Raw genomic sequence first — 24,682 nt, forward strand, 5'->3', positions numbered from 1 at the left:
CTTAAGAGAACCAACTTATCTTGACTGGATACAAAGAAGCACTTACCATTTGTTGGTACGCCACCATCATTTGAGAATACAGTGAGTCGGATCCCGGAATAGGAGCTTGTGTGATAAGACAAACCACATGAACAACCTCAGTTTCCCCAAGACATTTAATTTAAACACCAGAATAAGAGAGAAGCATAAAATGTCCAACATTCTTGCACACTCATGGGTAACTTGGAAAGTGAGGAAACTTAATGGCCTATCACAATGCTGAATTCAAGTTTCAGCGAGGCTTGTGAAGACATTCTCCCAAATGTTAGTCCAAGCCATGCTGAAAACCTCAAAAATAATTGTTTGGGGTATGATTTTGTTTCAAGCTAAAGTGATTTCTTTAACAACACTAACAGGGTAAATTAAATACGCTACACTTCATACAGTAGTCACTGTTGGGCAAGCTGATGCAGAAGCCACGTCCCCTGCCACCCAGTGCCGGCAGCATGGCGGCTCACTGCTCACTGGCAAACTCATAATGCTCTTCCTGCTTCATGATTGTTTCACTTTTATTACTTTACAATAACATTCAGCTTTGTCTTAGTGATTTATGAAAATATTAACCAAAAACAAAGTAAATAAATAACCTTTCATGAAACTTGTGTGATGCAATATATGTATGAACAAAAACCTGTATGACTGTTCATGTGTCACATCCACAGTGGTGTAGGCTGGCAATTTGTAGATGCTTGTTAGTTTGGTATTGTTTTTTACTATGATATATAAAAAAAAAAGACTTAGTTTAGGACAAGACTGATTGATAATGTGAAACTTACTGTGAAGCAAAAAATGGGAAGTGACAAGATCATGATGAGTTTGCCAATCAGCTGTCTTGCTTACAGGGAGGAGGGAGAGGAGGAAAGGAGCATGGCATCTACACCAGCTTAGCTTATGGGGACTACTGTACAAATATTTTTTTTTACTAATTAGTAGATTAAGACTGTAGGTACAGCATATCACATTTAGTCACTGATACATTGTGGCAATCAAAATATTTTTTTTTCTATGTTAGAACATGTAGATATCAATCAGCTTGAAACAAGAAGTAAATATCAGTATGAAGATAATGACATTTACTGATGCATAATTCATCTGTGGTGGTCATGTGTTCTGCAAATATGGCAACAATGTATTTCAGTTCAAGCAGTAAAATAAAATACAGAAAAAATCTATTATCCAAACCAGGCTATTAATGTACGAGCAACTGGATCATCTACAACAACCTACATCGCAACACGAACATATATCCAAACTAGCATAGCCTACACCTTCACACGCATCTGCCTGAGGGCCCCCTACCATTGGCGAGCTTGTGGAAGAGTCTGATTTGTGGAATACTGCACCAACAGAATATCCCACACGAATTGTACACAGTGCAGCACTGTGGGATCCATCACACTCACTTTGGCGAATTTGCTCAAAGAGCGGCATCAATTCAGCCATAACAAAATGAGCTGTAATAAATATTATTCTTTCAATACAGAAATTGGGTAAAATATTATCATATAGTCAAAGGAATTTTTAAAGATTTTTGTCACAAACACTTAATGTAAAATTGATTTCAGATGATCAGTAAGAATATTCTGAACCACTGACGCATGAACATTAGTAGTTTTTGAAGTACTAATTGTGGGGTATATATACTGTATATGATTAAAAATTTTCTTGATTCTTTTGTAGCACCATTGAAATTGTTTAACCATTACTTTGTAAACTTTCCTCCAACATTCTATTTTCTTACTTTATCAGAGTCACTGCCTTTAAGAACTTAAAAGATTTCTTTAAAACTTGTTCTTTTCAAAGGCTATTCATAGATGTTCAACTTGAATGATGCAATCTGAATGAGTGAATGAACTAAATGATTAATTTACTGGGACTATTTAGTTTATTTGTTGTGGACAAGGCAACAATGAAATGTTAAGATGAATGTGTAGTTAGTTAGAATCTATCATTTAGCAATTTTGATATAATATCACTACTTATGCAACATTTTTTAAAATATGATTTTGTAAGGATGGATTAATATCAACTTTAAATGAAAAGTGAATGAAATTTATACTCTATCTACATTCGATCCCAAAAATTAAGTAAATACGTACCTAAATACCAAGTAGTCTGTGAAATATATGTGAATTGATGCAATGTACTTGGTTTATGATTTTGAAGCACATGGAGGTGAATCATCGGTACATTACCATTACTGTGTGTTAATATTATTAGGCTCAGTGATTTCTTGGCATTTAATAAGTGAACACCTTGTACATTTGTGTTGTCAAGAGGAATCCTGAAAACCAGCACACCTTGGCTCACAGTACAAATGTAAGCTGGCAAGCTGGAATCGCAATGTTTTTGTAATCGATTGTACAATTTCCATAAGTCAATCCTATGATAAAAAGATTAGATCCCATGTCACCACTGCTAGTCTCATATTCATTAGAAAACAAAAAGACATCTGAAAATAAATGAAAGTATATGCAAGATGATCATATTAGGTGAAAACTAAAAATTAACAAGCAGCAAATTATAAAAAAAACTGTGGTTTGTCTTTGTCACTAATACATACACAAAAGTTTACATACCTGTAGTAAGAAGCAGGGCATTCAGAAAGCTTCTTATTTTGTATCATGCTATGAACATGCATAAATCAAATATATAATAAGAAGCTTTTGCAGCCCCAATTTGAAATTATTATTACTTAAGGCTAAGGACTGCACACAATTTTTATTTTAGAATGAATAGGGTTTTCTCTAACATTTCAAACTTGTTTGGTTTTGATGTCAAGTATATAAAAAATGATCTGAAGTAAGTTTTGCAAATTTATCATGAAAATATATTGAGCCCCACAGAGATAAGGGATCTTGTGAATGGGATAAATTCTAAGGAAAAATTTATACAGTCACCTTTCAGCCAATCACTGATTATCAGCTACCTTACAGAACACTTTTAATCCTGATAGATGTACTTTGGCTTGTCCGATCTTAATACTTAGCAGGAAACTTTACTACACTTGTAGCAGTGTAGACAGGCTGTAGCTGAAACAGACCTTGATAATGGGCCCAGAGTTGGGGAGGGACTGGGATCGCTGCTGGGCTGTAGTGCCAGATTGACTTGACACTGAACTGTTGGGGCTAGGCTTGGACTTGAATGGAGTCATGCTCTGAGACACGCCCTCTGCTAGGATGAACTGCTCACGTAACTCCACATTGGTGCGACCCTTGGCTATATTTTGGTGGAGGTAGTTTCATAGCCCAAGCAAGAAATGACCCAAGGAGGAGGTCATGTTGACATAGCCAAAATTGGGTCGATGCAGAACGCAGAGTGGCGTGGCACAGGTGATGGTGAATCATGGTAGGAGGAGGGACGGGTAGGGAGTAAAGGATTTTGGGGTAGAAAATGTTGGAAGAGGCCAGGAATAAGGAGGTGGGTAGGGTAAACCGGAGAGAAAAGAAACAATGCAAACATGTTAGCTAATAACACAATTAACAATAAACTAAAAAATCTACAAGTACTCAGCACTAAGCTACACTGATAACTTAGGTTAAAATGAAGGCTATAATACAAATTTGCAAAGAAAAAATATACATGCCTGAAAAAAAATGAAACCCAAGCATGCTACAGAGACTGAAAGAAATACAGTATGGAAATGGAAACAAAAATAAAACAAATTGAATGTGATGATTTTTGAACTGCTGTTTTTCATTCAGCAAAATACCAATTTGTAAATTTCCCTGTAGTTATTATAGAAGTGAAAATCAAATAATACCAATGAATTGTTCCAGTTTTCATGTGGTATTGTCTGGATTTCTCTGTTTTTGTTCACTTCTGTTAATAGTCAGCAATAATAGAATAACATCAATTAGAATGGATGTTTTCTGTGTAAAACATCTCACAAAACTTGGTTTTTTGTTCATGTACTATCATGTACTATGCTACAGTTTTCAAGACAATAGACAAAAAGTTGTACTGGCAGTGAAGAGTTCATGAAGACAGATTTCCACATTAGTAGCACATGCAGCTTGAAACAAAGTTGTGCAGCAGCAGGAAAAAAAAAAGTGATTCTCTTCTACAAAAACATAATACATTTTTTCTTAAGCCCTTCCTTTATGTGCAAATCATGATTATTAAATCACATTTATAATACATGACCTATTTATTTATTTATTTTTTAATGCTGGTTGAATATTTAATAGGATTGACATAACGGTCAAATATCATTGCAATTGACCAAATTTTTTAAGAATTACCAAATTAATTTGAGCATTATTTTGCACAATGTGCTTATGGACTGTACACTGAAGCTTTATGGTGCACATTTTCAGTAACTATATAGTCAGACATAAGCCTGAGTCTGACTGTCTAGTGCTTGTGGTAACCACTAATATATCTCATCTAGATATTGATGGTATGATATATAATTTTTGAAAAATGATAATAATAATAATAATGATAATAATAATAATAAAGAAACAATAAAATCATGCTATTAACACAACCAATTTTTCATGAAATAAATAATGGCTTTGCCCGATATACCTCCAGTATTCGTATTTACAAGAAAAATTTGGTTCCAACATTAAGAGTAAGAGAGAGAAAAGAATCAAGTACAATCATCATTACTATATTTGACTCATTACTGCAAAAATGTCTCTCACAGAATCACTAACGCTCTTACTGATCATAGGGACATGAAACTTTGACACTGGATCCTTACAGGAGCTACGGCAGGATCCAGCGGGTGACGTCTTGCCCCTCAAAGGACACCCATGCTCATGAAGTTCCAAATCTCCAACCTGCTCTAGCTCAGGTATGGATGGACACACTACAATTTGAAGCAGCCCCACAGTTAATGGCCAAGCATAGTTAGAGAGTAGGGTCACGAGGGCATTGGGTTGGAAGGGGCAGCAAAGAGGGTCGTGTATCATTGTTGTGTAATCCCAAGGGTATGGAATGTAAATATATACAGTTATAAGTTTATTTGTTGGAGTGAAAGTGAGGGCCAGCAATAACCCAGGAATAAAGCATGCAAAGTTGGTTGGATTGTAGGGTTAGGTTAGGGTGTGTTGGTTACAGGGGATTTGGAGGTACAAGAGAGAGAGAGAGAGAGAGAGAGAGAGAGAGAGAGAGAGAGAGAGAGAGAGAGAGAGAGAGAGAGAGAGAGAGAGAGTTAATTGGTTAATAGCTCTGATGCAGTATAATAATAATATAATAATTATAATTTTCTAGATCAGTGAAGCTGTATACATGGTTAATGACTTCCTTGCCATTCAATGTAGTATCATTAGCAAACTGATGTATGTCATGTTATACATTCACCCATCATCAACCCATGCTGGTGCTGGTTGCCAAAAATAAGAAGACATTAATTTGACTTCACAAAAGGGTTATTTCTTCTACCCTCAGATGAAGACAATATTGCATTCTTCTTATCTGAGTAGTATTTGATGAGGCTTGTATTAGATTAGTTCTTCACCTAGTGCTACATAGGCTTCTGGGTGTTAGACTACACACAAGCTTGGCAGAGGCTACAGGCAGATTATGTGAATTGCTAGCTTTTCTTTGGATACATATTACTCTAAGTAACGGAAGTCTTCTTCATTTCATTTTTCACTCCAGAGTGTATGTACTATTCTAGATGTTCATTAGTTATATAGAACTAGAAAACATGATATTGTTCAAATTCAGCTTTGTATATTGTCAATGAATCTGAAAAGTAATCCCAACCCAATCTCTTCTTAGCTACAGAAGCTAATCATGATACAAATAAAATCCCATCATGATACATGTACTCCCAGGATTACATTCTAAAAATTAACTTCAATGTATCCCAAACATACACAAAAATCTTTAATAAAAAGGATGTACCACTTTGGTGCTGAACACAAGGTCAAATCAAATCTTCAACATTTTCAGGATGCCTTTCTACATAGTGATTATTGCTCCTCAAACTGTTATAGGGCCTATAAGTCAGTGACAATGGAATAAATGAAGTCAGGAGGGGAAAAAAATTCTCTCTCAACTAGACTTACTGTACAATCATAGTGACAAGTGTAACTCACATTTGAAAAGAGCAATACATTCAAATGGACTACTAGTAGCAGTGACCAATTAACATGATGCTACTGCTACAGATTAAAAGGTTATACCCAATACAAATTTGTAAAAAAAATATATATTTAATCTCAATGTTCTTGAGACACCTTGGGGAATACCTTACACTGCCATTCTGTACTACAGTAATATGATGAAAACAAAACAAAAATTATAGACTTCTGAAAATTGACTGATAACACAAATACTTAAGTGAGGATTTATATACACTTTACTCTGCACCACAGTATAGTGCAACTTGCAGTATGCATTCTGATGAATTGAATATTTTCAATAATTTTATTATTACAGTATTTTTTTTTCATTGGTTATGAAATGTTTCCTTAGCTTTCTTGTGCTGATGAAATACATGCATAAATCAGTATCCAAGAAAGGCATCCTGTGAAATGTTAATGTTGATTCTGATCACTGTATATACACCTGAATCAAATATCTGCAATACTTGTTTGGGTGAAGAATAAAATCAATGCTAGATGAATATGTCATGTGCATTTCCCCTATTTTGTACTGGTAATCTCAAATATAGAGCTCTTGAATTATAGCTCTGAAATACAGCTAAAGGTACAGATTTAAGTGAGTTTACAAAGACTTTTCTTGAAATAAATATTTCTAATAAAAGTTTAATATAATTACTCATATCTAGATCTGCTTCCTTCATCACAATTGAAGCTAACAAAAGCTGCAAATTTTTGAGGTAAACAGTACAACATTTTGAATACTTACCTCGGCATGGATCATTCTTGACGAGGAACTCATCGAGAGCCACCCATCCGCCTCCCACTCGCACCATCACAGTGGAGCGCAGAATGCGAACCAGGCGCAGCTTCTGACTGTCTCCAAACTGTTACACAATACCAAAAAAGGAAGATAAAATATATAAATAAATAAAAATAAATGAAAATTAATAAGTAAGTAAAAAGTTGAATTAACATTTTATTATTAAAAAAATGTGGCCAAAGAATTTATCATATTCAGCATGATGTCCTCTGTCAAAAATTGTAATTACAGATATTTCTAATCAAATGCTGAAACAAAAGATTGCTGTGTAGGATACCAAGATATTAATGTTTCAAAACTTGTAATGCCATACCCTGTATTTGCCTTCTCCCACTTGATGAACCCTGAACTTCTGTCGGCAGGTACACTTGGAAACTTGCTTCTGTACTTCATCCTCTATCAACTCTGCATCTGTCAGTGGTCCCTTGCGCTCCCAGTCAGGTCGCAGTGCAGCAATGAACTCCTGGTAGTCAATGTATCCATCTTGGTTGCGGTCAAATATGTCGGCCACTGTACCCATTTCCAAGCGACTGGTTGGGAACTCTGTGTTTCAGAAAAGAAAATGAATGTGTAAGTAGTGTAAGGATGATTAGATGGAAAGATGAATAAGTTTTTCATTGATATTCTCCTTAGCTGCATAGTTCACTGCTGAAAGGGTCGGGTCATTCAAGGGTACAGAACCAAATCAGTCAAACTGGAGAAATAATGAGAGTGAGAAAGATATCCCTGCTGACCAACCCAAGTCCACATACTTGTTTTCAGGATGCCATCAATGAAGTCGTCCCGAGGAACAGCTCCATCGTTGTCGGCATCCATTTTGCGGAAGAGGTCAGTCACTCTTGACTTCTTGTGATTCATGAACTTCATGAACTGTGGGAGAAATAGCATAAGGAAAAGTGTTTCAACACTATTTTCTTTTAAGAAAACTCTACTCACATGTTAAGAGTCACATACTTTTTACTGTTTATTATTTTGAATCAGCTATAGTTAATAAATATCTACCTTTATGTACCTGGCTGACATATTTGTGCACCGTGTAGTGCAGTGGTTAGTTCACTGTTCACCCTAGCAACAAATAGTGATGACATGTAATCTGAGGAGTTGTACTCTGTTCTCCTGATATGAAGTGTGTGAGTGGTCTCAAAGGTTTGGGGCTCTTTCTGTAGCCAATGCCTGACTGGATGACCAGCAGATGACAATTAAGTCAAAATCCATCTGAGCCTCAATGGGGTGGAAAGCACCAATCTTTACTGACCACACAATGCAAGACCAGTTCATCATCCCTTTCCTGCACCTGACTTGATCAGCTAATTACATAAAATAAAGTGGGGATTAAGCATTTGAGGAATCTGCAATTCATTTGGTCTTTCCTTCAAGGTATGACAATTTTTCTTTGGTTTTGGTTTATAGAGTGACAAATAGAATAGACACTTGGTCCTCATGTCTTACCCTCTTTCTCCATTCCTCCCAAGAGAAGTTCTTTAGTTTCTCAAGTTCGTGCAAGTAGTTCAGCTTGTCATGCAGGCGACGCATGCGCTCCCAGGCCATGAAGCCCACGTGTTGCCACTTCTCCCACAGTGCCCGCGCTTGAGGATTCTTGATTTGAGGTTCCTCCCGTACACTGGCTTTGCTGTGAGAGGAAATTTTAATATTTAAGTATTTTAATACTTAGTGATGTGATACCTTTAGTCATCTTCAGGTGTTGCTCAGGTAATACTAACTTCATAGCACTTCCAAAAATTTCATCTGCTGAAGCCAAAATTAATTTATGCTGATTTAGCTTCAATGATAAAAGTCATAAAATAAAACTGAAACAGCAACTCAAAACACAAAAAAGAAAAGCTGCCGGTTAGTCAGAAAAACGCCATTCTGGCAAAGAGCTGAAAGAGAAAAAAAGAATATTAACCAAGAATAACAGATACTGTACAAAACGATGGGGAACTAATTTCCAGAATTGGTGAAAGCAGTGTACAGCTTTATTGGCAGTACATCTATAAGGCTTTGGTGAAGGGTACAATATAGGGTGCACAACAGGAGTCCCCTTAAAAGAATGGAAAAATAAATACTTTGGTTAAAACTGGAACAAATTTTCTTTTAATTAGTTAAAAATCAAAACTACATTCTTTCCACTACATAAAGATGTTCATGTACAGCTAAGTGCAGGGAATATATATATATATATATATATATATATATATATATATATATATATATATATATATATATATATATATATATATATATATATATATATATATATATAATTGTTAGTTGTACTAAAAAGCAGTCATTTTGCAAAATGCTTAAAATAAGAAATTCAGTACTGTATGCCATGCTCATTTTGAGCAATTACTGGGTGAAGGATGCTTGCTGAAGAATCAGTTGTCAGTCATTCATGCTTTTATAAAATACTTTTTTTTCACCATTACATTTTATGTTTACTTTCCTTAAAAGTCCAAGGTTTGCAGCATGTTTTGGCTTTATATTATAATCTGATCATTTCAAACTTTTGAAATATTTTATAAACAAATTAGACAAACTTTGAATTTAAGAAATGTGTTATTTTAAATGAAGATTTTTGAGTGTGATTTTGTAATGGATTCTTTTAAAGTAATACAGTGAAATAAAAAAAAAGTGAGGTTGTTGGATGCATGTCAGTTCTACAACTGATTTATATTCTCTTGGCAATTATGATCCATGTGAATGTAATGTGGATTACAAAGCATAGCATTGCCATCATGCAATAATACTGTCTTAAAAAGAAAATTTGCTTCTACATTGTAGACATTTTTATAAATTATTCAAATTCTTATTTTAATTCTTAGAGCCTTAGTAAGGAATGTGATGACAAGAATTATGAGAATGGAATATTGAATTAGGAAATTGGTGGTGGAATGAGACGTTTTCTGCAAAAATTCACCCACGAAAGGATTGGTTATTAGTAGAGGATTGAATGGACCCACAATACCCTCATTAGTTCAGTCAGGTTCAGGTTCAGTGTTTAAGGTGCCTCAACCAACAGAAGGGAAAGGTAGACAAGGCATACTGGAATTCTATACCATACTTTAATTGATAGAATATGTCATTAATTAAATGAAGTACTAAAACAGGTCATTATGTTCTGGTAATGAAATTAAAGTTTCTAATGTTCTATTAATTAAGTGTGTTAACTGTGAACAGGGAGGTAAGCCTTCTAAGTTAGTCAGGTATTTGAATTAACAGAGGTGTAGTATATAACGGTTTGGCAGCTGTCTTATTGCTGCTAACCTGCTCTTCCTGCCACCTGCTGCAGGAGTGCCCGCAGAGGAAGGTGTTGGTGTGGACGTGACAAAGCGTAAGTTGCCAAGAGGCCAGTCACTTTCTCGGTCAGCTCCAGGGGAAGTCTCTCGTGGGGGTGTGGTTCTAATGGTATGTGTGTTTTAGACGTCAATCGGTTTGTGCCCAAAGCCATGAACAATAATGTGAAAAGAAAAAAAATAAAATGATGCCTGAGTGTAATTTGCAATGGAAATAGCATCCAGTAATCAGCAATATGTTCATTATGCCAGTTACATAATCATCTCTGTGAGAAGCAGTGTACCTTGCTCCATACATCCAGGGTCGAGGGTATTCACGAGTGGGTGTGACCTCACGTGCCGGTGATGAGCGGCTATAGGAAGTAAATTGAATTCATTTTACAACAAATGTCTGTATTCACATCTCAAGTACTACTGTGGTGCCGTCAACTACAACAACTACCATAAAGATGTTTGTACATATTGTATACACTTCTTATTTACAAAAGTGACTTGAACCACCTTTGTGCAAATAAATGACAGTTGCTGCACTTTCCTGAAATACTCATCCATTATCTTCACAATGAATGTTAACTTTTAGGGGGACAAGTCACTTCTGTATAGCAATGCTGCAAAACTGTTTTGGACAAAGTAGATGACAACACTGCCTTGACATTGAACTCACCTTAATTAATTAAATTGACAAGTACGCATACAATTCAAGTATGTATTGATCTATAGAGGAGAAGTGAAACGTGCTCAAAAGCATTAAAAAAACTTATAGAAATGTCTTTAACGGTTATATCTATTTTCCTTAGATTTTGCAGTTCTGTTTGATTATTCAAGTTTCTTTTCCTTATGCCTAAATTTCTACAAAATTAATTTGTAATATAATAGTGATACATATTCTATCTCATTAGAATACAACAGCCTTTGCATATTGTAAATTTGCAAAACTGTTGGTGGTTCCTTATACACGAGCTTATATGATCCCTTTGATAATGTGTGGTGCTTGACCAGAGCCTATTAAAATACTTTCAGTAAAGTAAACTTTTAGAGGGTATAAGACACAATCAATAGAGGAATGAACTGTAGCTGGAAACTCTTCCTAGGGAATACACTATAAAGTTTCAAGATGAGACCAATGTAGAATGTGTACAATCCAAAAGGCATGTGAGTGAGTGAAGGCATGGTCTGTTTTGAAAGACTCAACATGTTTAATCATAATTCAATCTCCAATCTGTTAAAAAAAAAAAAAAAGTTTATTGGTGATTATTGATTTCTTAAGCCAATTAAGACAAGAAGTATCAAATCAATCTGATGAAGGTATGGCAAAGACACAAAGCAAGTTTGTTGATCAGTAACTGTTTGGGAGAAACTTGTACTTGAAGCATAAAGGGAATGTAAGTGTGCATTATCTACTCATTATTGTACTCACTCCATATCCAGTGTAATATATACAATGCCACATGTGAAGGCTTGAGTTCCATAAGGATGCAGGTAAACTACCTCCAATAGATGTTAAGTGGGGTTATGCTTTTATGCCCCATATAAACATGCAAGAATAGATCAATATGACCAGAAATCAATTTCTATTACTTTATTTCCATTTTCCTCTGCCACACAGATAATTGTTAATTGATTAATGTAACTCATTGATGTTTAAGTATTCAAAGATTTACATGCTACCTCCATTAGATGCTGTTACTCCATCAGTCTTCTGTTCTTTTCTCATGATATACTCTAATGCCTATGGATGGCTTTGGAGAAAAGGTACTGTTCATACTTGGGGATAACGAAATCATGGTGTGGTGGAGTATGTCTTGTGGCAAAGACATCTTTACAGCAAAAGTAGCAATCTAGCCATAAAGTAAAGGCACAGATTTGGAATAAAGAATAAAACTTTTCACTAATTTTGTTTAAGAGTAGCACAAAAAAGATTTAGGGTCTTCCATTTTCTTTTCATATTTTACCAAGTGGTGCTTTTGCCATAATGAAACTCAATACCTTATATGTACTGTAGTAGTATGTACTACCTGGTACTGTCTTATTTTTGCAATTATTGCTTAATATTAGTTTTAATTGCATCCATATATTCAATCTGTGTTGGGGTTAAAATAAGTGTTATTGAGAGTCACTTTCATGCTTGATTGCATAAAAGATTGCTATCTACATAAGTGATCATTGTGTAATTTGTCATATAAGAGAGGTTACTGTTATAAATTTCATGTTGTCTATGTCCAAACAATAAACCCAAATTATTCTGGAATAAAACTGCATGTTAATTCAGTAAAGCAAACTGTTATCTGTTAGATCAAAAAGATGTTAGTTTGATAACACACTGTCAATGCACACTGCAGGCAAGACTGTTTACCTGGACTTTCGAGACTTAGGTCCTGGAGAGGATTCACGGTCAGGGCTGATACGACTAAGAAACAGATAAAGAGAGGGAGAGAAATCAGTAACAAAATCTATGCATTCAAAATATGATCATACCCACACAATCAAATACAAATAGGAACAAGATACATGTAATATTACTACATAGAACACATTAAAATCAAGAGCAGTTTGTCCACAAATAGTGTTTATTTACAGAATTATTGATTCCATGGTTCAAATGAACTAATATGTAATTTGTCTCTGCTTCTCATTAGTAGTATTACTATAAATGGACAAACTGAACTAAGGGTCTTGACAACTGTCTCACCTGGACCGGCGTGATGGATAATCATAATCTGGTGAAGATTCCCTTCCTGGGCTCACACTCTCCCGACTGTAATACAGTGTTGTGAAGGCATGCATTATGTAAAAAAAAGTGCAACTAAAAACTAAAAGACAAAGTGTTGTGCACTAAGTTAAGAGAAGAAGCTATAAAAACCAACACACAAAACAAAAGGTACACACTGTACAGTTGACAATCAATCAACACAACAAATTAGTTTTTCAGCCTGTCATGCATGACACACTTTAGACTCGACAAAGGTAAGTTTATTGTTCTGTTGGTGATTTATGCAGAAGTGAAACCGTTGTCTTTGGGCAAATACTTGAATAATTTGTCAGCCATCTGTGCAGCTGCAGATAAGTGTCTCGCTTGTTTTTGATGAAGGTCAACAGTAAGTATGTACATGAAGCACACTCAAAAACTAAGTACTAGCTATTACTGTGGCCAAAAACATAAGATCTTTCAGTGTCTTGCATCAAATTTAAATGCATCAATATGAATCTGGTTTTAGATTCAGGCAAGACATGTATGTTGACTTTCTCTTGTTGGAGAGGAATCTGCTTATATCTTTCAAGCAAAGTGCATGCATCCTTGGCAGGCTTGATAGATGGATACTATATGCATCACATTATGAGTTTGAAATCTCTAACAAATATTGTAATTCTAAATATCTTCTGAGCTCAAAATTGATTTCAATTAACTCTTAAATGAATTGTATATCATAATTTTTCCTCACATGCATCTTATATTTACTATCTGAGCTAGTCATGCAGGGTAACTATTCTCCACAGTTCACAATGATGACAAACTGCTTATAAAAAAGAAACTCAACAAACACAATGTGCTCTTTTATCTACATGCAAAAAAAAAAATAAATAAATAAATAAAAAATAAACAAATAATAATAACAAAATAAATAAATAAAATAATTAAATAAAAAAAATAATTAAATAAAAACAAAAACAAACATGCTCAAGCAAAACTAGTTGAACTGAAAAACTGTCAACCACAATTACAAAACTAAGAATGATGCCACACAAAATGCACTGCATTTTAATTTGTATTTGATGATTCAGATAACTTAAACAAGCATGTGCATGTAGAAGTATAAAATAAACCAATAAACTGACAAACTTACCCAAGAGATGTTCTTGAGCGTTTCTTGTTTGGCTGAGACAGTGATGGACGTGGCTTGGATGGTTTACATATGCTGAGTACGTCAGGTTCTTTCTTCTGCATCTCATCCATGAATTCCTTGTGGTCAGCAATGAGTCCTTCAATGGCAGGGATGTCGTCAGGCAGAGGTTCGGCCTCCAGCACGGTCAAATTGTTCTCAGCCTGTGAAGAAGAATCAAGTGATATTTTTTTAGCACTAAAAGTAAACCTCTTTTCAAATACAATATTGATAAATTGATAATGCAGGAAATAATAATGATCAGATAACTGATGACCTGATACTGTTATAGTGATACCACCCATCTAGGTATAGAGGATTGACAATAATGATTAAGTTGTATGTTTAAGAACTGTTTTCTAGTATGAAATAATTGAAATAAGAGTATCTTTTCAAAATTTTCTAGACCTGTTGCAGTTCAAAATTAATACAAACAAAGTTTATGGCAAGCAAGGTCTCGTGCACATACCTGGACAAGCCAACGCATGAGTTCATCCAGCAGGCCAGCAAGGTCCCGAAGGCTTCTGAGGTGGTCTGATAATCTGGTCTCCCTTTGCCTGGCCCAAGCCATCACCTCCTCCCACCGAGACTGGATGATAGTGATCCAGTGTTTGATGGTTGCCACACCATCTGGATGGGCCTTTGCAAGAATGTCTTCTGCCAAAGCAATTGTATCATCCTTTTCCCTTTCTTTTTGATTCAATTCAGCCATGAAGGCCTCATGTTCGGCAATCTGTTTCCTGGTGTCATCTTCACTGTCAGGCAGAGGCCCAGCATACCTAAGCTTCATTTCTGCATCTGACAGCCAGTCGAGGAGCATGTGTACCACCTGCAATGAAATAAAAAATTATACTCTACAAGTCATTGCTTCTTGATACTTGCTACTTCACAGATGTGTGTGTTCAAATAAAATTATATAAAAAATCCTCTCCCTGGTACAAGTAATAGATGGAGGATTGATGGTGGGATGAAAGTGTGTAAATAAGAGATGGGAGGAAGACTCCTGACTGCATACTGAAATTACATACAGGACTTGTACACTACATGACTTGAAAATCTAAACACAAGCATTATACAAAGCCTACCTTACATCTTACCTATTATTATTTGTTTGGCTTCATAAAATATACAAGGTTTTATATTTAACTTGGCATATATTGCATACATCCACCTTGGTAAGGAGTCATGACTTATCTTAGTGACTCAGTGTAAGCCTTACCTTGTTCCTGCCCTTAGAGGCAGGAACAAGAGCAGACATAATAAGGCTAGATAATTTATTAAACACTGAGAAGGGAGAACACTAAATTTACAAAAGTGGATGTACTAATGCTCCTACTACTAAGTGCAAGACTGACATCTTGATAAATGTAAATAAACCTAATTCTTTAAAACAGAATCTCAGTTTTTAAGTTAGAATATGTCTGAACACTTACCTTGTGCAACTGTTCTGCAGCCTGCAGTGCTTCTTCCAGGCGTTTGGTACGGATGTCTGTTGCTCTTTCAACCCTCTCCCAGGAAGTAACAAGCTCGGTAACCTGTGTCTGAATAATGCTGGCATCCTCTGCACTGGCCTTAACCAAGAGTTCATCAGCTGTGCGACGCACACTGTCAACCTGAACAGAGCGATTCTTCATTTCTGCACAGAAGGCTTTGTGTTGTTCAACAAGAGCCATAACTGTATCCAGATCTCCATGAACAGGACCATCATCAACCAGTCCCATCTCCACCTTCTTCAGCCAGTCCAGGAGAGCCTGAGTGGCATCTTTGAACTGGCCAGTAAACAGCAGGGCCTCCTCCAACTTCCTCTGACGGTCAACACTCTTCTGGCACACACTATTCCATTTGTTCTTCAGGTCAGTTAACATCTGCTTCAGTGTTTCTTCATCAGTTTTTGGAGCCTTGTTCTGAAGTCCTTTACCTTGTTTCATGGTACTATCATATGATGGCTGTTTGGCTCCCAAAGCCCTTTGGAACTCCTTATGTTTGGCAATTTGAGCCTTGATCTTTTCAGGATCATTGCCAACATTAGCAGCCAGGTCGTCAAGAGAGGTTTCTGCATCGTCCAACCAAGTAACAAGCTCATTCCAGTTCTCGTGGAAGTCCTTTGCTTCCTTGAAGCCAAGATCAAGGGCACGTGTTCTTTCAGCTGCCTTTGACACAACCTTCTCCCAGCGATGCTGAACTGAAACTAGTAGATTTTTGATGAGAATAACATCCTGCTTCTGGCTGAAATACTTAAGGTGAGTGCCTTTCTTGTCTAAGCTAAGCATTACTTCTCTGTGTGCAGTGACATCTTTCTTGAAGTTGTTATGTTCCTCAATTTGTTGAAGAATGATGTCCAAAACACGTGATACAGGTTGCTGGTTATTCAGTAGATTTTCTGCCTCTGTAAGCCAGTCAACAAATATCTGCAGAGCATCATGGAACTCAGTAGCTTCTTTCAATGCAATTTCCAGCTTGATCTTCTTATCATTGGCACGATTCATGACACTCTCCCAGCGTTGTTTGAGAGTGCGCAGGCTATGATTGAGGTTAGTTGCAGCACCCTCTCTTGAGCGTTTCAGGTATTCTTGTCCCTGTTGGAGAGTACCCTCTACCTTGGAACGGTTCTCCTCTAAGTCATCATAGATTTCCATAAAGCGAAGCAGTTGTTCCTTAGCAGTCTCAGGAAGTCCACCGACTGGTTTTGATGAGGACAGTGCAGCATCAATATCACCAAGCCAAAGCAAAAGATCTTGAATTTCTGCACTGAATATCTGGGCTTCTCGAAGGGCATTCTCTAGGTCACTCTGCTTGCCATTGGCCTTGTCTTGCAGCTCAGTCCATTTCTTGTTCAGCTCACCAAGTTTCTGCTGGGTGTTTGATGCATCTTCAGACCCTTTGTCGGCTTCAATGAGCTGCCTTCCTGCATCATTGAGGGTGTCAACACTCGACTGGTGAGCTTGAATGTCATTAATGGTGACCTTCAACTTTGCCAATTCTACTTCGATAACTTGTGGGTCACCAAACACTGGCTTGAGGTCACTCACAGTCTTTGTAGTGCGCTCAATCCAGACCAGTAATTCCTTCAAAGCATGTTGGAACTGGCCAAGTTTGAGCAGGGCATACTCCAGGTTACGCTGTCTCTCAACAATGCCCTTCAGCAGCTCATCCCATCGGTGGTTCACTTCACCCAGCGGCTCCATGATGGCAGCTGCCTGGTCTGGTGAGGTGCGCTCTCTTAACTCTTGAGCTTGTCTGTAATGAACAATTAAGTCAATACATTTCATATATGTTTATATGCATATATACTTGTGTGTGTGTGTGTGTGTGTGTGTGTGTGTGTGTGTGTGTGTGTGTGTGTGTGTGTGTGTGTGTGTGTGTGTGTGTGAGAGAGAGAGAGAGAGAGAGAGAGAGAGAGAGAGAGAGAGAGAGAGAGAGAGAGAGAGAGAGAGAGAGAGAGAGAGAGAGAGAGAGAGAGAGAGAGAGATTGGTACAAATAGTGGGATGTGTGTGGTATGGGTGGAGCACATGAGGTGGGAAAGCCATTATCCAGGTTTGAGTTAGCACACACTATGAAAGACACAACTCTCATCTGTGTGGTGGTAAACAAGACAGACCATTACACTCCTGGATTAAATAGCAATACTGTAAAATTCAATAAATGCTTATTTTCAGTGACTTTGCCCATTGTGCTCTGGAAACCTCAATACAAATACATAGATACATAGATTTAATATGTGTCAGTATATATGTGTGTGTGTGTGTGTGTGTGTGTGTGTGTGTGTGTGTGTGTGTGTGTGTGTGTGTGTGTGTGTGTGTGTGTGTTTCTGTAATGATGACTTTAACATTATCATCACTACAAGTTTATCATGCAGTGCTTGTAGAAATGTTTCTGACAAGCAGTTTAGTTAAATTTAACACTGCTAGGAGATGAAATAAAAACAATCATGCATGTCATTACCATAAAAATAAATATAAAATGAAACTAATAATTGGATGGTATTTAAAGCAACTTAGAGCTACTTAAAAATCATTCACCATTTGTCTCTGCATGACCAAGAGCTAGCTATAATGTACAAAACACTAATTCTAGCTTTAACCAAAAATAAGAAAAAAGATTAAGTATTATGCACTCGGGAATTGCTATTAAAAAAATCAGCCACAAGCAATCTGTAAAAATAAACTGATAAAAAAATAAAAAACAATATATCTAGGAAGCTGAGTGTGCACAACGAAGCTGGAATACAATGCAAACCTAACTTGCCTTCTCAGACTCCTGGTGTTTTATCGCGAGATGTGAAAGAAACACACATTATAAACACCAAATAATCATTCACAAATTATTTATCTACAAATTTCATGTTATTAATTGGTTATATATATATATTGTACACCATTTTACCTAAGAATAAATTCAGATTAGAATATTTGGATTTACCAGTGACTAGGTTGTATTACCTGTTGAGGGCTTCCACCTTCACCATGTGTGGATCAACTTCATCCTTGAACTTCTGCAGTTGTTTGATCTGTCCCTTGATGGCCTCGATGTCACCAGCGATGGCACCCATGCCGTTGAACTTGTCCTCTGCTTTCTCCAGGAACTCCAGCATATTCTGAAGACAAAACAAAAATTCAGTGACTGCCGGCAAAACACTTCATAGTGAAATATCATGTAAATTGTACTGTTTTTCCAATATAAAATAAATAAGACCATCTTACATATCAGTTATGTAAGATGTATTTCACATTACAATCATAAAAGAAATTGCCAAAATTCAATAAAAAAGCAAATTATCAAAAGCTCACCCTCAAGGTGTCATGGAACTCCATTGCCTTCTCCATAGCATCAATGAGGTTCTCTTCTCGCTTGGCATACAAAGCAGTGACATTGTCCCAGGCATAGTCCAGATCTTCAATGTTCTTCTTAACCTCAGGCTTATCAGCATCCCCAACGAGAGTTATCAACTCGCGTCCAGTCTGGCGAACCTGCTCCACTTCTGGTTTGGTCTGGTCAATCTTGTTCTTGATCTGAGACAGTTCTTCACGTTGTTGTTTGATGGCCTGAGGCTCCACTGCCACTGGTTCTTGGGCTTTGAGTGTCTCCTGAAGGTCCTTCAATGCTGCCATCACGTTCTGCAGCTCATCCCAGAACTTTTCAGCCATGGCAAGAGCATCTTCAAGGGACTGGCCTCGCTGTGTAGTTGCCATCTGCACCATGTCCCATAGTTTGTTAAGGCGATCTAATTTTGACTTGATGTCCTTGACTGCAGGATCATTGCGTGAGGCCTTGTTGATGACATCTTCAGCAGCAGCCTTCACAGCAGCAAAGGCAGACTCTTTCCTTTCAAGGTCATCAATAATGCCATTGTTTTCTTGCACCTGTTCATGGATTTTCTCTGGGTGAGCTGAGATAGGCTCAGCATTCTTGACCTGATCAGCTGTCTCAGCAAGAGCAGACAGCATTCCGTCAAGTTTGTCAGAGAACTGACTAGTTTCTTGAAGTGCGTCCTCAAGGGCCTGACTTCTTTCTCGAAGGGCATATTTGAGTGCATTGTACCTCTCATTATCACTCTCAAGAAGTTCCTGGATTTTGAGGCCATCCTCACTATTCACAAGCTTCAGCAATGCACCTCCAGTTTTGTTGAGCTTATCAAGCAGTGGCTTATGGTCTCCAATGGACTGGAGGAAGTTCTTGTTCTTCTCCATTTGGCGAATGATTTGATCTGCACGGAGAGCAGGAGTGTCCATTACCATTGCTTCATTCTCCATGGCAGTGAGCCAGTCATCCAGTTCATGGTGAGTCTCAAAGAAGTGCTCTGCCAGTGGTAGGGCTTGCTCAAGGGTAGATAATCTGTCGGATGACAACTTGGAAACCAGTTCCATAGTCTCCTTAAGATCATCCATCTTTTCTCTAAGCTCACTGGTGTCTTCATGGTGAGGGGATTCACGCAGGACCTTCTTTGCATTAGATAGAACATCTCGCACTCTGCCCTTCTGACTTGCAACATCATCATTCAGTGCTTTGTGCTCCTTCAACTGAATGCGTATCTCTTCGGGATCTACACTTGGCGGCTCTGCTTCGCGTATCTGGCCCTCCACCTCACGGAACCAGCCCAGCAGCTCATCAATATCCTGCGTGACTTCTTGTGACCTTTGCTTAGACATGTGGATCCTTTCCATCCTTCTTTGAATTTGCTCACAAATTTGTTCAAACCTTCTATTGTCTCTGGTAACCAACGTTTCAATGTTTGATGCTCCTTCTCCTGGCGAAATTTGGCACAGTTGTGGCCCAACGAGATTCACAGCTTCTACTAATGGACGGTGTTCTTGAATCTCCTGGGCTAATCTTTCAATTTCTTCCTCCATTACCTGACCAGAGGTATCAATGCTCTGCAGCTGACCCTCAACAGACAGCATCCATGACCCTAGGCGATCATGAGCACTGTGGAACTGCTGAACGAGTGGCAGGGCCTCATTTGCTGCCTTGTGGAGATCAGTGGCTTTAGCACTCAGGTCATTGTAACGTCTGTGTATGGAATCAAGCTTGTCTTTCAACTGAAGAGCCTCATCACTTGAGATGTGTTTCATGAGGTGTGAACCAGCATCCATCACTTCTCCTACCTGCTTCTCATGACCTACTACTTCTTCTCCCAGATCTGTCAACTCATCCATCTGTTCCAATAATTTCTCCACAAACACAGACAAGACGCGGTACTTTGACAGTCGTGCTTCCATCTCGTCCATCCAGGAGAGAAGATCTTCATATGTCAGTACTAGATGACGCAGACCAACCTTGGACTCCTGGAGAAGGCGGCCTAGAGCCTCAGAGTCCTCCACTAACTGGCCATACCTGTCAGTGGTGGCCTGCAGCTTATCTGCCAAGGCATTGGCTTCATCATCTCCAATGAGACTCATGAGAGCAGTGGCAACATCAGTGAGATCATCAAAGGCAGGCTTCTGACCCAGGATTTCATCATGGAGATTGTCATGCTCATTCAAGAGTTTCTGGATTTTGGCTTCATCAGATGGTACAACACTCATTTCCTTTAGTTTCTTTTCAGTTCTATCCAGCCATTCTGTAATTGGATTGAGTTTATTTTGGAATTCCTTAGCAATCTTAAGTGTCTCTTCTAGGGCTTCCATACGCTCCTGAGATCGTGCACCGGCATCGTCAAAGCGGTTCAGCAAGTCGTCTAACTGTCCTTCTACAACTGCCTTTTCTGAAGGCTCAAGATCTGCAGCAAGACTGCGACCCATGGAGAGCAGAGCCTGCATTTCATTCTGACGGTCCAAGAGCATCTTTCTCAGGAACTTTTGTTCTTGTGCCTGAGCCTTCACGACAGAATACTCTCCTGATATTGGTGCTTGGTTAGCCATCATTTCTTCAAAGTTTGCAAGCCACTGTAACATGCTGTCTAGAGCATCTTGGAATTTACCAGACTGCATTAATCCCTTGTCCAAAGCCTTTTCTCGATCACCAATCATTTCCTTCAGTTTATTCCATATATCATTCAATTTGTCAATGTCATTTTCCAAAGCCTGTGTGTTGACACCAGAGGCAGCACTCTGGATGAGACCCTGTCCAAGTTTGTTGCACTCAGCAACCTGCTTCCCAAGAGCTTCAATCTTCTTTCCTTTGAATCGTTTGAATTCCTCCTGTTGAGCAATAATTGTGTCCACATCAGCACCTACAGGCTTGAATGATTCTCCTTCCTTGTCAGTTTCATTGATGTCATCCACAACATTGCTGTATTTGTCATAGAAGTTCTCCAATTTCTTCATAACAGACTCCAGATCCTTGTTGCGAGCATCACATCTATCCTGGATCTTTTTGCACTGCCTCTCAAGTTGTTTGATTTGATCTTCAGTAGTACGGTTGTTAGCATTAGTGAATCCTTGGCTCACTAGGTCATCCAGAGCAGCCTTGGCATCATTAATCTCATCAACTTTGCTGTCAACCTTAGCCATGAAGCTATGAAGCTGATCAGTCTGGTTGGTTACAGTCTTTATGTCTCTGCCGACTGCTGCCATGCGATCCAGCTCATCATCCAAAGCAGACAATTCTTGCCCAACATTCTTGACAAGGGCACCAAACTGATTCACTGCTTGAGAGGCTTCCTCCAGATCATGACAACGCTCTTCTAATTTTCCTCTCAAGTCACCATAACGGTCTGAGAGTCTCTCCACTTCATCCTGGATATGGTTGGCATCAGAGCCTAGAGAATCAGCTGCCACACACAAATCCTCACCCTTATTCTTCACCTGATCGACCTGCTTGCCAAGTGCATCGGTTTCATCAAGAAGAGCCTTCATTCTTTCTAAGGACTTGGCATCTTTTCCAGTTCCGGCAAGAGCATCAAGGGAGGCCAATTTATCACCACAGCGTTGCAGTGTGTGATCAAGATCCCTGGCCTTATCATTGAAGTCAGCCAGTCTCGCAGCAACATCCTCAAGGTCCTGAGCCCGAGCAAACACGATGGCATTAAGGTGGTCCCAGCGCTCCTTCATCAGGCCCACGGCATCATGAACACCCTCATGATCAGTGTCGGTGCAAGAGATGAGTTTATCACCAGCTGTTCTGTTGTTCTCATATTCTCCACTATGACGGGACACTTCATTTTTGAAGGACTGAATTTCTTTGACTTGCTTGTCAATTGCTCTCTTTTCAAATGCAATGGGTTCTAGAGATCTTGCCTTTTCTTCAGCCTTGTCTAGCCAAGGGTTGAATCTATCTTGTTGAGTGTGGAATTTATTGCAGGTGTCCATGCAGTTTTGAAGTCTTGTGCGGCGATCCACAGCAGTCTTGCGAACATTGTCCCACTCTTTCTTGATGGCATCCAGAGTTGCTGTCAACTGGCGGTTTAGATCTTTGCGAGAAGACTTTGCCACAATATCTTTGCCCTTGTTAATCATTCTGATCACTTCATGTTCCTTGGCCATGAGGTCTTTATAGATTGGCTCAAAATCTGAGACCTGGTGTCCCAAAATGTCCCTATCAGCAGACACTAACAGCTGGTCTTTAAGGTGGGCAACTTGGTCTGCCAGCCATTCCTGTATGTCTTGGCAAGACTGGCCAAATTCTTCTTCATCTCTGAGAGATGCTTCCAGTTCTGACTTACGGTTCCCAAGTTTCTTTTCAAGGTTGTTAAACATTCTGTTGAGTTGTGTTATCTTTGCTTTAATGTCACTCTTGGATGATGCATCAGAGAGGATTGAGATCAACTGTTCCCCAAGTCCTTCCAAGTCAATCAAGTCAGCACGAGCCTTCTGGAGACCCTTTTCCATGTTATTGACAGCCTCAATCTGCATGGCAGAATCTGCGCCAGATGCTGTCACCTCATCAAAGTCATCGCCCAGTTTCAGCAGGGTATCATGTAATTTGTTGTACTTGTCATAGAAGTCAGTACTGGCATTAGAAGCTGCATTGAGAGCAGAATCACGTGCATCTAGTTGGCCAATGAGTTCTGTCCACTTGTTATTTATGCTGTCTAACTTGTCATTCATCTTCTTAGCAGCCATTGAGTTTGGTTCACAAGCAGCAATAATGTTGTCTCCAGCATCATTAAGATCACCAAGTTTAGGCTCTTGTCCTTGGAATTCTTCCCTCAACACCTGGACTTGCTGAGCTTGCATCTGAACCATACGTGGGTCTGAGGCAATTGGTCCAAGGACAGTCATCATTCGATCCTTTGAGTTGAGCCAGTTACTGAGAGAATCATAACTGTCAAGGAAATCTTTGGTTTGGTCCAGGAATGTTAGGCGATCCTTCAGCCTGCCTTGGAGCTCCTTGAAGCGATCACTGATGAGATCCACCTGGTCTTGTAAAACATGTGCACCAGGTGCTGTTGGTCGTTTCTTGATCAGCTCAACCACCTGAACCTTGAGTGAATCCAAAGCAGGTTGCTTTTCAAGGAGATCTTCCAGTACAGTCTTGCACTGTTTGCAGTATTTGTCTGCTTCTTCTTTGGTAGTAGGCACAACTTCCCTAGGCATGGTGCGTTCTGCCTTGTCCAGAACAAGAGTCAATGAGCGCATACTATCAGCCAACTTCTTCAGCTCATCCTTCATCAAATCAAGATCATTCTGGCGGTCTGTGAGGCGCATTCCAATCATGTCATAACGGTTGTTCACCTGCATCAGCTCCTTCTGGATGGGACTCATGTCTGAAAAGCAGTGTGTGTTATGTTAGACCTTTAATACTTCAAGAGAGTGCAAATCAGCACATCAAAGAGTCCTTTCACAAAGTTCTACACTCTTTTTGCTGCAACTCTTACACTATACAGAATGAAAGAAAATTATATATATATATATATATATATATATATATATATATATATATATATATATATATATATATATATATATATATATATATATATATATATATATATATATATATATATATATATATATATATATATATATATATATATATATATATATATATATATATATATATATATATATATATATATATATATATATATATATATATATATATATATATATATATATATATATATATATATATATATATATATATATATATATATATATATATATATATATATATATATATATATATATATATATATATATATA

At 38.0% G+C, this 24,682-nt stretch overlaps 1 protein-coding gene across 47 annotated transcripts in view; it reads right to left on the minus strand.

Moving 5' to 3' along the window:
* The window catches only part of LOC123504409 (microtubule-actin cross-linking factor 1-like), a 281,273-nt gene that overhangs the window by 10,141 nt on the left and 246,450 nt on the right, over positions 1-24,682 (minus strand). For 29 of the 47 annotated variants that reach the window (XM_045254883.1, XM_045254879.1, XM_045254919.1 and 26 more), the window contains 16 exons: positions 18,887-24,243; positions 18,539-18,693; positions 18,345-18,356; positions 15,532-17,335; positions 14,568-14,927; positions 14,063-14,262; positions 12,910-12,975; positions 12,574-12,627; positions 10,505-10,573; positions 10,192-10,326; positions 8,374-8,554; positions 7,677-7,794; positions 7,238-7,467; positions 6,871-6,988; positions 4,751-4,858; positions 3,083-3,258 (listed from right to left, as the gene is read on the minus strand). In XM_045254883.1, the coding sequence (XP_045110818.1) occupies positions 3,083-3,258; positions 4,751-4,858; positions 6,871-6,988; positions 7,238-7,467; positions 7,677-7,794; positions 8,374-8,554; positions 10,192-10,326; positions 10,505-10,573; positions 12,574-12,627; positions 12,910-12,975; positions 14,063-14,262; positions 14,568-14,927; positions 15,532-17,335; positions 18,345-18,356; positions 18,539-18,693; positions 18,887-24,243 (9,143 nt within the window). Of the gene's footprint in view, positions 1-46; positions 106-1,338; positions 1,494-3,082; positions 3,259-4,750; positions 4,859-6,870; positions 6,989-7,237; positions 7,468-7,676; positions 7,795-8,373; positions 8,555-10,191; positions 10,327-10,504; positions 10,574-12,573; positions 12,628-12,909; positions 12,976-14,062; positions 14,263-14,567; positions 14,928-15,531; positions 17,336-18,344; positions 18,357-18,538; positions 18,694-18,886; positions 24,244-24,682 lie in introns of all 47 variants that reach the window. The other 18 variants (XM_045254892.1, XM_045254874.1, XM_045254912.1 and 15 more) reach the window with 15 other exon arrangements.

Source organism: Portunus trituberculatus, chromosome 16 (genome assembly GCF_017591435.1).
Source record: "Portunus trituberculatus isolate SZX2019 chromosome 16, ASM1759143v1, whole genome shotgun sequence".
NCBI classification, from domain to species: Eukaryota; Metazoa; Arthropoda; class Malacostraca; order Decapoda; family Portunidae; genus Portunus; species Portunus trituberculatus.